Raw genomic sequence first — 15,636 nt, 5'->3', positions numbered from 1 at the left:
CTATTCTAGGTGGCTTTGCTCTTCCTCCAATCAGCTACCCAAATTGTTTTCTACACCTTGATGACATACAGATTTCTACATGCAGGAAACTAAGCCAGAATCCAGACTACACATGGCTTTTCCCTGGTCCTGGCATCGTTGAACATCTTGTGAAACACAAACTTCATTTTCTGTGGAAAAAGAGACTTAGAGTGAGGATGCTCTATCTCTTGCTGTAGATGTCCACCTTCGGGCAAAAAAGTCTGTCTTATTTACATAGGGAGGCAAAAGGAATTCCAACCCTTTTCTCCCTAACTCATTACCTCTAAATAGTAGATAACCACTTGCTTTCTTTGAATCAGATAGTTACATTAAAAGTACCTTTTGTGAGAGTTTTTCTTCAAAAAAAAAGGAACGAAGAAATAAAATGCCACTGAAATTTAAACTAGATTCTATAAGCACTTTAATTCTGCTCAAAATATTTTTCAAGTTTTCAAATGCTGAAAGAAAACTTCTTCACAAATACGGACAAAAAAATATGGACAAGAAAATCAGAACCAAAGTTCACAAGTGATATAACAGGAAAAAAATTTATTGTGAAACTCTTAAAGGCCAATGATTTTAAAAATGAGAAAGAAAAGAAAACCATGATACTACTACTACTACTACTAAAAGAACCGGTTTGGGTAGCTAATTTTAAGAAAGCGACGAGATAAACCTTATACAAGCATACCATAGTTATCAAGAAGGCTGAAAGATGGAAAGTTGATATGTTTCTGATCAAACTACCTTTGCCTTTTGAGAAAAGTAAGTGAAAAGATAAACACATACAAGTTTGGACTTTCAAAAGAACTTATATTTATTGTATTTTGCAACTACGATCTTTTAAAACAGTGGCCTTAGGAAAATCTGCTTTGGCAAGCGACTGTAGAGGCTCCTGTGGAGAGGAAGTGAAAAGAATGGGCATATAAACAAGGGCTGCTGGCACGTTCAAAGCGCAGGGGATAGTTCACAGAGCAAAATGTAGTCCTAAGTAAATGGGTTTCAGGCAATTTCAGTGTTAAGATAACATCATTAAGAGTAGAACAGATTGTGCTCAAACCCTGCTGTTTATAATTAACACGTTGCTTCCAAATACTCCAGGGTCCCTGGTAAATAGTCTTCTGCTCACATCCACCCAGACCAATCAGAATATTGTCACCAGATTCCATGCTGGGTCCGCACCTGTTTGGACAAATCCAATAGAGCCAAAGAACTCCTCTCCTTGGCCAGCTAAGTCACTGGATGAACACAGCTTGGCTTAGTCATTGTCATAGTGTCCATATGGCTTTGAAGTCTGTTTTCACAAGAAATCGTACAAGTATTTTATTATGTCAAAGTTCACCGTCCTATAAACAAAAACAGATAATATGTTAGCATTCTCACCCCTAGATTGCTCAGCTTTTTATGATTCTGGAAAGCACATGCAAAATAATTCATGACTAATGCTAAAAATCCTATGGTGCTATCAAATGCATCCCGATAGGACTGACATTAATTTTTTTAAATGTTATTAGGAACAGAATTAAAATTCTTTTTTACCATGCACAAAGTTTGCTTTTCTAATAAAAAAGTAAATGAAGCTACAGCTATTCAACATTCTGTACTTCAATTGACTATAGAAAGTTTAGACTTCATTTGAAAGCTCTTTGCTTTTTGTCTAACAACTAGAATAAAGTAATTAGAGATTCAAAAGTATTTAAATCTTCTTTGCTTCTGAACATTGTTTATCTTCCGAAACACCTGTTTTATCATTACATAATGCATAGCTCATCTGTCCTCATTTGTAGTTTTCATTCTTTTCAGTCTTTTAACGCTGGCTGACCTGTGTGTGTATTGTAACTAAATCTGTATGATCCAAGAATACGATACAACAAACAGACGATGTGAATGTATATTTTTGTACTCTGATGGCAGGCAGAATAAAATAGCAGAGACAGAGACATATAATTATTTTCCTTTCACTAAACTCATTCTTCACTATAAATATTCAGACTTGGAAGTTTATTATTTGAATAATAAACTTCCTTTCACTAAACTCATTCTTCACTATAAATATTCAGACTTGGAAGTTTATTATTTGAATAAATGGTCAAAATAATTGGATATAATGATCTAGCAATAAGTATAAAATTAAAGCCTTAAGTATTCAATTCTGCAAAAATAATCATCCAAGTGAGAACAGCCTTTTAAAGATTCACTAATTGCATGCTCTTATTTATTAAACCATCATCAATGTTTTTGTCTATCATTTTGCAATATACTTTCTAAAAAAGTTTCTAAGCAAATGACTGACATATCAAATATTTTTAAAAATGTGGAATAGGGAACTGTAGATACTGCTTATGAAAACACATTTAGAAATAGCTGAAAAGAGATGCTATGGCTATTGTGCTACCTAATGTGGACTGAAGAATACCTTGTTTCATTATAATAGTGCCTCTCTGAAGAATACTAAGCCTTTCCAAATGGTATAAAAATACTGCCAAAACAATCCTGATAAAAACAACTGAAAATAGTTAAAAAAAAAAAACTTTATGCATAAAGGCATAAAAAGTATGGTTATTAAATCATAAAGCTATTTTATATGTTTTTCTTTCATTCAACTCTAGAAACACCCAAATTTATGAGCATCAAAATACTTCTGACACTTTTTTTTTTTAGACAGAGTCTCACTCTGTCACCCAGGCTGCAGTGCAATGGTTCAATCTCAGGTCACTGCAAACTCTGCCTCCCGGGTTCAAGTGATTCTCCTGCCTCTGCCTCCCAAGTAGCTGGAACTACAGGTGTGTGCCACCTTCCTGGCTAATTTTTGTATTTTTAATAAGAGACGTACTTCACCATGTTGGCCAGGCTGGTCTCAAACTCCTAACCTAAGGCGATCTGCCCACCTCGGCCTCCCAAAGTCCTGGGATTACAGGTGTGAGCCACTGCACCTGGCTAACACATGATTTAAAAAAAATCGTGATACTGATTGAAAAGATCTTATTTAGAGGACCATACAAAGGAAACAGATATAGTAGTTTACTTTTAACAATTGACACAAAAGGCAAGTGCCGTTTGTACATCTCTCCAGGCACATTTCTCCACAATGACTTTGGGTATTAAGTTATAAACCTAAACTGATATGGTAAAATGGACTTAATGTTGTGTTACTATTTTTTTTTTTTCTGGCCTTGGTGAAAAAAAGATTTTTGAAGCAGGTAAGATTAAAACAACTTAAATTCCAATACTAGGAAAATCCATAAATTACAATATATTTGATGAAATATTATACATCCATACAAAATGATCAATATAAAGATATACTAGCAATATTAAGGGAGAAAGGGAGAAGAAAGAATTACAAATAAGGTGTGACAGCTGCAGAGAAATGCTTGTCTAATGGACTAGTACTAGAAGAGGGCACAAACAAATGAAAATACTGCGACGTTTGTAGGACTTCTCCATTTTTTGAGAAATCTATTTGTGTTACTATAGCATAGTTCGTACAATAAACAAACTGTAACAGAATACACTTAATAGAATGAATGGAGTGATTTAAATACACTAAGCAACTTAAATGTTCATAAAACTTTCACTATATTCCATTTCTGTGCTTTGTCAGTGGTAAGTATTCACGCAAACTGAATCATACATTAAAAGTTTTAGATTTAAAAAGTTAATCAGGAATTGAATATAAGATCATTCCTTTAAGAAACATTTACTTCCCAAGATGCATTACTATTTCTACCATTCCTCCACCCCAATGTAAATAGGCAACTTGCCAATTGATCTCACATATATTCTTTTAAGACATGACAGAATTTGTCAGAATAACCACAGGGGCAACATAAAAAATTATGCCACACATCCCAAAGATAACTTTGTGCTTTAAAGTACTTGAAGACAAACAATCCTCTTTAAAAAAAGGTATTACTTACAAAGAGAATTGTGTAATTTGCATGTACGTTCTCTGGTTTCCCATGGCCACAGATGCATGTTACAGTCATGCAAGTATAATTTTAAACTTTGGGGTAACTTTCAATATACTATGGGAGATTCTCCCACAGAAGATAAATGAATTATTTTCTAAAGTAACCAGCTGGAAAGAAATGCAGTAAACACAAATAGTGTTGGTGGCAATTTTCTTAGGGGTAATTCTTAAATCAGAATTTAGAATACTTTAATGCAAGCTAATTATATGGTATATATTTAAGGATTTAATTTTGCCTTTATCCTTTTATTTCATTTTGTTGATTCTTTTTCCCTACATTAAAATATTTTTTTCTTTTAGGATGCTATTTTGTTTCCTTTTACTTTTGTGGGCAGTTTGAGTTTGCGTTTTTTTGTTTGTTTTTTTTCTGACCACTTGCAACCTTACAACTTTAAGTTGTAACCTCGATTTATCTTATAGTCTTCCCAATGACTGTGGAAGAAAACAACTGAAAATGTGTAACTACCATTCACATTAAGAACAATCCAAGAACAATATTTAATAAGCTTCTCAGTCATCTGTTATCTGCCTTTTCCCATACTCTACCTCCATATTCTATGTTCCCATTCTAGAATCAGCTTCCTATAGCTTCTCTGCCCAAACCTTTCTGCTGTCGTCTCTATATCCTCTATCTTTTCAAGGAATGGTTGTATTCCCCTTCTGGGCTTAACTGAAACTGGGTTCCCCACAGTCTTTTCTTCAGCTCCTTCCAGTGAATGTTTACCCCAGATAGTTCAGTCAGGTGGGGATGGCGTCCTGTGCAAAAAGCTCTGCTACTCTGAGATTAAGACCATTCTGCTCAACATCCCCTATCCTCTATGCAACCATCCCTTAGTCACTGAATAATTTAGCATACAGTTTAGTCTTCTTTCCATTCCAAGACCTGTGTCAGCCTAGTGACTTCACTATATATTTCTCTTTCTTATGTCCAATAGCCTTTTCCACTCTCATAATCACGCTCAGAAATGCTTTACTTCTACATAAATTCAGACATTCTACTTTATGATCCCCAATTTCTTCCTTTTTTGCTATATGACATATTGGGATAGTCAGTTCACAAATACCTTCATTGTTTCCTGATCTACAAACGTTTACTGAATATTTATGTACTAGGCACTGAACTATGAGCCCCCAACTTGCTTTACTTCCTTCCTGCCCTTCCTAGCTTAGACTCCATGATTCATCAGGTCAAGTAGTTACTTGCTAGCATCCACTGAGCTCACCTGGCAAAATCCCAGTACGATGTGATTTCAATTATAATTCTTTGCTGTCCCAGTCTCTAGTACAGAGATTGGTGTTGGAGAAGACCACAAGTCTCACAGATTGGTGCCACTGTAAATTCAAGGTCAAGAACCTCAACACTCCCAACAAACTGCTTTCCTTTCAACAGTTTCTTCCATTCCCATGGCAGCTATTTCATATGTTCGATTTCTCTAAACTGCTACTACTTCTGCCCTTGGTCTCAATTTTGTCTCCTTCACAGAGAAAATATAAGTTATCAGTTCAGAACTTCCCCAACTTATTACTACCAAACCTCCAAATTCAGCTCCATCTGAATCCATCTTTTTCTCTTGTTATAATGCAAGAGGATTCTGCTCTCTCATTCAGGGCTCTTCCAACTCAAATTCTAAATCCCATTCTTATATAACATTTCAGTAATTGTATGTTTTAAATTAACCTTTCTCCCTTTAATGAACTCTTATCTGTTCTTTCCTATCAGCATTTAAATATGCTCCAATCTTTAAAAAATAAATAATAACCCTCTCTCAACCCTACAACCCCTTTAGCAGTTATAATCCTCTCTCTCTTAGCCAGACACAGTGGCTGACGCCTGTAATCCTAGTACTGTGGGAGGCTGAAGCAGGTGGAATACCTGAGGTCAGGGATTCGAGACAAGTCTGGCCAACATGGCAAAACCCCATCTCTACTAAAATTACAAGAATTAACCAGGCATAGTGGTACATGCCTGCAATCCCAGCTTCTTAGGAGGCTGAGGCAGGAGAATTGCTTGAACCTAGGAGGCGGAGGTTTCAGTGAGGCGAGATTGTGCACTCCAGCCTTGGCGACAGAGTGAGACTGTCTCTCCAAAGAAAACACCTCTCTTTCCTTTATAGCTCACGCGCGTGCACACACACACACACACACACACACACACATACCCCTAGAATACAGGCTTATAAGAATAGAGTATAGCTATGTTATACTTGTTGCTATATTTCCCCAAAGCCCACCACAGTATTTTGTTTATAATGGGCAACACAATAAATGTCAAATAAATGAATAAAAAACATTATGTCTCTTTGCTACATCTACTTTCTCATAAACACTATTTAACCTCACTATAATCTGATTTCTACTGCATTATATCACTGAAATTGTTCTGGATAAAACTACAAATGACTGCTTTATCATTAAATCAGGGAACTCTGCCTGATTTCTTGGTGGAAATTGATTGCTGACCATTACTCCCTTCCCTTAGGGTTTCTTAGTTTTCTTTTATATCCAACTTTATATGAACTGTTATATCCACTTAAGTTCACATCATGAGTTATTTTCCCATATTATCCTTCAAAAGTGTGATTTTCAATAATTGTATAATATATAATATTGATTGATTGCTGTTTTAGACACTTAGGTTGTATCCTGTGATCCTTATTATCTTATCATTTGTTCTCTGCCAGGTGTCTGGAATGGGGCCAACCTTTTCTTTGGTAACTATCCTTGGGACTTCCTCTCCCATCAAGACTTGATTTGGAATGAGACTCTCCTGAGCTCCCTTCTGGCTGTCCCCCAAAACAAATTCATATAGTTCCCTTTCATGTGAAGTTTTACTGCTAATCACTGTAGGAAAACATGCAATATTTATTTATTTAGCACATACTAAGTTTAAAGCACTGTGCTAGGTTTGAGGATAAGACAGTGATAGACACAAACATAGTGTGCTTTGAGCTTCATGAACTTATATTCTAGAAAGAAAGATGAACTCTAATTATTCAATTAATTAATTAAGTAAAACTTGGTAAGTATAATGAACAAAGGGGAACTTCCAAATTGTGTGTGTGTGTGTGTGTTTGTGTGTGTGTGTGTGTGGTGTGGGGTGGGTGATGATGGTGGTTGTGGTATTGTAAGAAGGCATTTTTAAGGAGCAGACATTTAAATTGAAATCTAAAGGTTCCATAGTAGTTAGCTAGGTGAAGGAGAAGAGAAGCTGGAAAATGCTGTGTATGTAAAGATGGGAAGCAGAATGGTGAATATAAAAAACCGAAAAAAGCCACAGTGGTTAAAGTACAGATAACTGAGGAAAGAGGAGACTGCTAGAGAAGACATGATTGTGGCTTGATCTAGAGTGGTAAACTATCATGATAACAAGTGAATGAAATTGAGAAAAATAAAAGGGGCTTTGTAAGCTCAATAGTATTAATGGTTGAATACTGGGAGTGGGGAAGAGAGAGATGTCAAGAAGAACTCTCAAATTTCAGGCCTAGGCAACACAGCAGACTGCAGTGCTTATCACTTAAATAAAAAACACTGGAGGAAAGCCAGATATTTCACTCTTTCATGGTGGGTGGAAGCAGAGGTTAGAATTCCTAAGTTCTGTTTTGGAAATATATTACTGTAGCTGGAAACAGCAATAAAGGTCAAGAAATTATAAATAGGTCTGGTCTTTAAAAATAGGGGCATTATTAACACACAGATGGTTGTTGAAGTCACATGTGTAGCTAAAGTTGCCTAGGGAAAAAAATCTAATATGACAAAAGAGCCTAGGGCCAAGCCTCAAGAAACAGCTATATTTAAAGGTCAGATGGTGGAGATTATTCTTTGGTTGTTTTTACTAACAAACCAAACTTGGTTAGTAAAAACAACCAAAGAATAAAGAGGAAAACGAGAATCGTATCTAAGAGAAGAGAGTTTTAAGAAAGACAGAGTAGCCAACAGTGTCAGGTGCCACTGAGAGGACAAATAGCCTGAGACTAACAAAGGTTCTCGGAAAGTGGAGGAGATGGAATTCAGAGCATAGGTAGAAGAATCCACCTTAGGAAGAGAAACCCCATTCTACTGAAAAAGGAAAGAAAGAGAAGATGGACACCAACACAGGTAGCTGAATTTTCAACTGATGGTTTCAACCTTGTTCTGTGAAACAGAGTGAAGACTGAACAGAATAAACGCAGACGTCAGAATCTGTAGCTTAAATAGAGTCAAGAATTTAGGTGGAGGCTGGGCACAGTGGCTCATGCCTGTAATCCCACCAGTTCAGGAGACTGAGGCAGGTGGATCAACCTGAGGTTAGGAGTTCAAGGCCAACCTGGCCAAAATAGTGAAACCCTTTCTCTAATAAAAATTAGCTGGGCGTGGTGGTATGTACCTGTGATCCCAGCTGCTTGGGAGGCTGAGGCAGGAGAATCACTTGAACCCAGGAGGTGGAGCTGCAGTGAGCTGAGATCGCACCACTGTACTCCAGCCTGGGCGACAGAGCAAGACTCCATCTCAAAAAATAAAAATAATAATAATTTAGGTTGCAAAGAAGTCTGGATAGCAAGTCTCCTATTATTTCAATACATGAGGTAGAATGGCTGGGTAGACAAAAATCAGTCTTAAGGAGAATAGGGAAATATAGAGCCAGGTTGCGTGAGTCTCAAAGAAGTTCACATTTTTATAAGAAGTTGGGGGACAGTAACAGTCTGGAAGTGGCAACAGGAAGAAAGGATGACACTGAAATGACCTCCAACCCTGAGGTTGGAGCAAATACATAGTTACAATTAGAGATAACTCCAGGGGAAATAGTGTCCCAAAGAAGAATAAGGTTTTAGCTAAGGCAATGAGGAAGACAATTAGGAGAAGAGTTAGGAACATGGGAGGGAGGGAGAGAATGAAAGGTAGTCAGCAGAAAAGAAGTACAGAACACAGGGATGAGAGAGCAGAAGAAGGCAGGTGTGGGGAGAAGTGGGTGCTTATTCTTTGGACACTGCCCACAGGAAGTAGGGAACAGTAAAGGAAACAAAAGAAAGTTACAGAGTGCCCAAGTTCTATGGCAATATTCCAGGTCTAAAGCTCTTGCTTTCTGCTGAGTGGTAAATGAAAGTGCATGTCTCTGGATGTGTTTGACATCCACCATTGTGATGCTCTGTACTAAGTAACACCAAATTGTGAGTCAATGTATATTCACTATATTAGGAACCCACAAACTTCTGTTTTGCACAACCTAAGACATTCAGAGTAATAATAAAATCTCTGAAATAAATAGGCTTCACTCCAAAGTTATGCCTTGGATAGAGGCTCTTAGATATAGAATTTAAAGGAAGTAATTGCTTTATGATCATACTTAACACACTAAAAAATAAGTTTTCATTTAATTTTCTCTGTGTAAAAGTTTGCCTGGTTTTATTAAAATGAAACACTAAAACCCTTGAATTCATGTTTTAGAGCCTATATGCCACAAAAATGTAGCAAAATACCTGCATCGTATTATCACTACATTGTAGAGATGGGGGTCTCACTACATTACCCAGGCTGGTCTTGAACTTCTGGCTTCAAGCGATCTTCCTACCTCAGCCTCCTAAACTACTGGGAATACACATGTGAGCCACTGTACCTGGCCATTCATTCATTCATTTATCATTTATTTATTTTTCAGAACACTTTTAATTCAGAAGAGACTTCAGGGAGAAGCCTGACAACCTATGGACTTCAAAACCTCAAGAAGCTGTAAAATTAATCATCAGAGGAGATCTGAAAATCTATACTGATATCAAGCACTGTTTTTAGGCTGAACAAAGTAACGTCTCATGCCTATATATTGTTAATTTTGAAATATATGTAAATACTTCCACAACTAATTTTTAAAAGATGCTAAAATGGTATCTTCATATTCAAAAAGGTTAGGAACACACTGTCTATGAATTGCCCGGTTCAACCTGCCAGTCTGCACACGCATCTCCTTTTCCATTACAGTCCTGACAGATCATCATCCAGATGTAACCGTATGATGAAGTCATTTATTCATATAAACAGTTTGAACATTTTCCACAACACTAAGTACACCTCTTGGTAAGGAAACTCATACTTTTAGACAGCTTTCATTTTGACAAACATACTTTCTTCCCCAGAACTTCTAACACTTTAGAATTACTCAGAATTAGTTTCATCCATTTTGTGCACGACAGCCCCTGAAATACTTAAGACAGGTCACATGTCCTTCCTAAGGCTTTTCTCTCACACTCTGTCCTTCAGTCAGGGATGTGACATAATTCCTCATTCTACCACTCTCCTTGTGCCCCTTCGGCATTTATCCATCTGTCTCTGAAAACTCTAAACACAGCACAGCATACCAGATTTGATTGGCCTGTGACAACACACAGTAGAATGATTATGTCCCCTGACCTAGACACTGTATTTCTATCAGTGTTACCTAAGTCAGGATTTTTAAAGCCTTGTAGTCAGCTAAAAAATTTAGGACTTAAGCCAGCTGTCCATCTTATTTAAATAGAAGAGAGTTTTCCGTAGCCAACTGTCCGTTAAATCTTACCTTGCTACTATTGGACCATTTATTCCAGTCTATTAAGGTCTTCCAGAATCTTGATTTTTGTCGTCTAACACATTAGCTATTTCTCCCAATTTTACGTCATTTGTAAATTTGAGAAGGTTCATTCTGTATTATAGCTTATTCATTCTTGGCACTTAAATAAATGATTTTTTCTTGTTTAAGTGACTAATGACATTAGATTAGTAAGAACACTAATTTTTATAGTTAGTATATCATTTACATATTTCAAGACATTTTACCTTGAAATAGCTCTGATGAAGTCCAGAGACACTGTGCATTTATATTTTGGTCCATCAAGCTGATCGTCATGGCCAACCAGAGTTAACAGCTGAAGGGTCACTAGAGAAGTAATCTAAAAGTGAGAGAACATTATTATAAGAAACTGTTTTAATAAGATTTTGTTTCTGAAACATAATCTCTTTGATAACCATACATAACTGAATCACAAAAAATGTCTGCAAAGAAAATGACAACTTTGCAATCTGGAAACACAAATTTGTACATATGTTTACTAGTCTGGCAACTAGGACTAGTTGTCAGAGTCCTGGTTTGTTTTTTTTTGCTTAGAGATATGGTCTCACTCTGTTACCCAGGCTGGAGAGCAGTAGCTTGATCACAGTTCACTGGAGTTTCAAATTCCTGGGCTCAAGTGGTCATCTCAACTCAGCCTTCCCAAGTGGCTAGGACTACAGGCACATGCCTACCACACCTAATTTTTTTTATTGTTTTGTAGATATAGGGTCTGACTGTGTTGCTCAGGCTGGACTTGCACTCCTGGTTTGTCATCCTCTTGTCCTGGCTCCCCAAAAGGTCAGTGATATAGGAGGGGGGCAGGAAAGGGCTGGGCAGAGAAGGGCATGGTCCGTGGCTAGAGTTCCACCCACAAGTCTGTACCCACAGACCTAGGTAAGAATAGGCATTTCAGTTTTCATGCCTAAATGGTGCATTTTCCAAGACCACCCTAGCAGCCATGCCCTCATCCTGTGCCTATAAAAACCCTGAGACCCTAGCAGGTAGATACAAGCAGCTAGATGTTGAGAGGAACACACCAGCAGAAGAACACATAAGTGACTGGACATCAAGAGGAACACCTTGGCAGACACCAGCAGGCCATTACGGTGGGATGACAGGGAGTTTGGCCAAGAGCAGCCAGACTCCAGGGGAGAACCATCTTTGCACTCCATACCCCTTGTGGCTCCCCATACATCTGCTGAGAGCTACTTCTACTATTCAATAAAACCTTGCACTCATTCTCCCAGCCTACATTTGATCTAATTTTTCAGTACACCAATGCAAGAACTTGGGATAGAGAAAGGCCTCTATCCTCGTGGTAAGGCAGAGGGCCTAACTGAGCTAACACAAGCTGCCTACAGATGGCAAAACTAAAAGAGCACACAGTGATACACGTCCACTGGGGCTTCAGGAGCTGTAAGCATTCACCCCTAGATGCTACCATGGGATTAGAGCCCCATCTGCATGCTCCCATTAGAGGTCTGAGCAGCAGGACACTGAAGAAGTGAGCCACTCTCCCCAAGAGGGGGACAAGGGAACTTTTCCTGTTTCACTGGGATTATTGGTGAGCCACACTGCTCAGCCCAACCAAGAGTCCTAGTTTAACAACTGATTCAACAGTCGGTCCTTAAGAGTTCCACTAGAGATAGCTTTGTTTCATTAATGACTCAGATACATGACTGCTAAACCTTTAAAAGCTGCAAATACAGCACATTCCTTCTCCACATAAACATTTCACAGAATTTCTATCTAAATAACTCAGAATACAAAATCTATACTCCTTTGGGAATAAAACAATTCTAATATGGATTTAGGCTTTTTTTTTTTTTTGAGATGGAGTCTCACTCTGTAGCCTAGGCTGGAGTGCAGTGGTACGATCTCGGCTCACTGAAACCTCTGCCTCCCTGGTCCTGGTTCAAGCAATTCTCCTACCTCAGCCTCCCAAGTAGCTGGGATTACAGGCACCAGCCACCATGCCCAGCTAATTTTTGTATTTTTTAGCAAAGACGGGGGTTTCACCATGTTGGCCAGTCTGGTCTTGAACTCCTGACCTCATGATCCCCCCGCCTCGGCCTCCCAAAATGCTGGGATTACAGGCATGAGCCACTGCGCCTGGCCGGATCTAGACCTTTTTAAGAGTTGGGTAGCTGGTTAGATGATAAGAAACACATCCTTCAGACCTGGGCTTAGTCTTGCATTAAAACTTTCTTTTTTTTTTCTCCTGAGACAGGGTCTCACTCCAACACCCATGCTGGATTGCAATGGTGCAATCATGGCTCACTGCAGCCTCAACCTGTCCAGGCTCAGGTGATCCTCCCACAGCAGCCTCCTGAGAAGCTCGTACTATAGGCACATGCCACCATACCCAGCTAACTTTTTGTACACGTGGGGTTTTGTCATGTTGTCCAGGCTGCCCTTGAGCTCTTGGGCTCAAGTGATGCACCTGCCTAGTCTCCCAAAGTGTTGGGATTACAAGCATAAGCCACAACAACCAACCATTGCTTTAAAACTTATTGCTGATCATGTACTCAAGAAAATACCAGAGGAATTATTAGTAAAAGCAAAAGTGCATTTTGTTAGGTCAAGATCAAAGTACAAAATAACATTCATACGGCCAACTAAAGTATTAAGTTTTCTGAAGTCTAAGAAAGGAAGCTGATCCAAGAGCTGAAATTCTTTTGAGTGCCCACTGTCTTCTCCTAATTTCTTATTTTTATCTCCCATAGGTCAGTAGGAAAAAGAGCCAGCAATGGCAATAAAATAAAATTTGGAGACTTAGTTACCTATAACTGCTCAGTGGCAATATGAATAAGAGTTTTAAGTTATAATATCTGTAATAACTAATCATATGTCTTAGGAATTAAAAGTCTTGCTTAATTTGGAACTAATACTTTACAGAGGCTAAGTAAATATCCTATGAATAGTAAACACACTTAAGCAGTAGAAATTTGCTTGGTACTGAGTACTCTATACACATTATCTCACGTTATTCCTCATGACCTCCATGTCCACAAGGTAGATATTAATATACTTTTTAAATTTTTTATAGATGAGCCTTAGAGATCTTAAGTAACTTTCCCCATATCCCAGATCCACTGGCTTAGCAAGAATTCAAGAATCCATGATCATCTTACTACACATTTCCCATTATAATTTTGAAGGGAAAATTGTCATGCAGTGCTCAGTCTGCTATTAGTTTATTACTGAATTAAAGAGTGAATTGACAAGAGATAACTTATATAGAGTATCTTACATAGAGAAAATCCTACATTTAGTAAATATGAAATATTATTTCAATTGGAAAAGCAATTTATATTAATACATCAAAATATGAAGCTCTGCTGTTGAAAGGCTAAGACTTTAATTTCTAATTCAATATCAATAATTAGGTTACACCTTGAAACATCTTTTATAAGTATCCTGTGTGTGTTGAAAAGCATATGCATTTTACAACTGTTATGTGTTTTGTTACGTGTCTATTACTTTGTTACATATGTCTATTATATAAGACACATATGTAATAAAGACATTATTTGTGTTGTTAAACCTTATATATATCATTTAAAAAATCTGCCTGATCAAAACTGAGGCATTACAATTCTTTCGTTATCATAGAATCTTTTTCTTCTTGCAATTGTTTTTGCTTTATATTTTTGAAGCTACATTACTAAGTACATACAGATTTAAAGTTACTATGTTTTGTTGACAAACCTTTTCATTATGATAATAAACCTTCTATTCTCCAGTAATGTCTTTAGCTTACAGTATATTTTTTTCTAATCTTAATATAGTTATATCAGCATTCCTTTATGTGCTCTGCCTTTTTCTTATGTTACTTTTCATGATTCTACTTTCAAGGTTCATGTTTTCTCAACTTTACACAGTTCTCATGTAAATAACATATAGTGGAATTTTGTTTTTATAGTCAGTCTGACAACTTTTACCTTTCATTAGGACCATTGACTCCATTTGTTCTTAATATATCTAATGATTTTTTAAAAATTTTCTTTCTACCGTTATATTGAGTTATTTGTCCCTCCTTTCCTTTTTCTCATTCCTTTCTTACCTTTTAATGTATTAAATTATCTTTTCTTATCTCTTTTTACTTTTACTGCCTTGTAAGTAGTTACATAGTCCCTTTAATTTGAATGTCCATTTTGATTTCTTCTTTGGCTCTCATGCTATTTTGGAAGTCCTTTATTTCCAACTTACAAAGTTTTTCTAGTTTTTTGTTTTGTTTGGGTGGATCACAGATGTGATCTGCATACTGGCAATCCTTTGAAATTTGTTGAGGTAGCTGGGTTCTCTGGGAGGAAAGAAGGGTACACAGGAACCTGGGTGGCACTGTGACAGAGTGAAATTGAACATGGTGGCTACTGTGCCTGTTCTGTCCACTACGCCCCTTCTTGCTCTGTCCCAAGAATTTCTCCAGCTGATAACAACAGAGGACAATGCATGTCCACCTTGCAGGATGACTTACCCCAGGCAAATGAGGTAGGGCATAACAAGAGTTTTTCTCGTACTTATTAAGGTATTTACATAATATCCTCAATTTTGCCTCTTAGCCTGCAAAGTCTAAAATATTTACTATGTATCCCTTTACTGAAAAGGTTTGCAGACCTCTGCCTTAGAAGATTGCTAGATTCAAATTGTTAATTTAACCAACATTAAAACTAAGGTACTTAGTAACTTTCTCAAAGTGATAATGACTGGATGTTACCAGAAACTGACTTGACTAGGACTTAAATCTCCTAACTCCAACTCTAAAACTTTTTAAAAACATGCATAAGCTGTGATCACAGCTAAGAAAGCATACATCTAACAGATGTATTATACTTTTGCCTGAAAATAGTGTGTGCTAAAAGAATTAGGATGATCTGCAAAACAGTCATAAAGGGAGCATTCAATAGAATAAACCCAGCAGTATGCCTCTAGCACTAAGATACAGGACTCTTTGCCCATCAACTTAAAAATCTGGCATATGCTACAAGTTTGTGCCCACCACAGAGGTGGAGCTGTCTGGCTGTCACTCAAGGTATTAAGATCATCCAATTATCTCATTCCTACTCCCACCACTGGGCCCATTTGG

At 37.4% G+C, this 15,636-nt stretch overlaps 1 protein-coding gene across 1 annotated transcript in view; it reads right to left on the bottom strand.

Annotated features, from left to right (window-relative positions):
- Positions 1 to 813: 813 nt before the first annotated feature.
- The window catches only part of ORC5 (origin recognition complex subunit 5), a 92,497-nt gene continuing 77,674 nt past the window's right edge, over positions 814 to 15,636 (bottom strand). The window contains exons 13-14 of the mRNA XM_032276353.1: positions 10,775 to 10,887; positions 814 to 1,367 (exon numbers count right to left, since the gene is read on the bottom strand). Of these exons, the coding sequence (XP_032132244.1) occupies positions 1,322 to 1,367; positions 10,775 to 10,887 (159 nt within the window). The 3' untranslated portion in view covers positions 814 to 1,321. The remainder of the gene's footprint in view (positions 1,368 to 10,774; positions 10,888 to 15,636) is intronic.

The sequence above is a fragment of the Sapajus apella genome, unplaced genomic scaffold (assembly GCF_009761245.1).
Source record: "Sapajus apella isolate SASKATOON/1434 unplaced genomic scaffold, GSC_monkey_1.0 scaffold7, whole genome shotgun sequence".
In the NCBI taxonomy this organism is placed as follows: Eukaryota; Metazoa; Chordata; class Mammalia; order Primates; family Cebidae; genus Sapajus; species Sapajus apella.
This window is presented reverse-complemented; position numbering and strand designations above follow the sequence as displayed.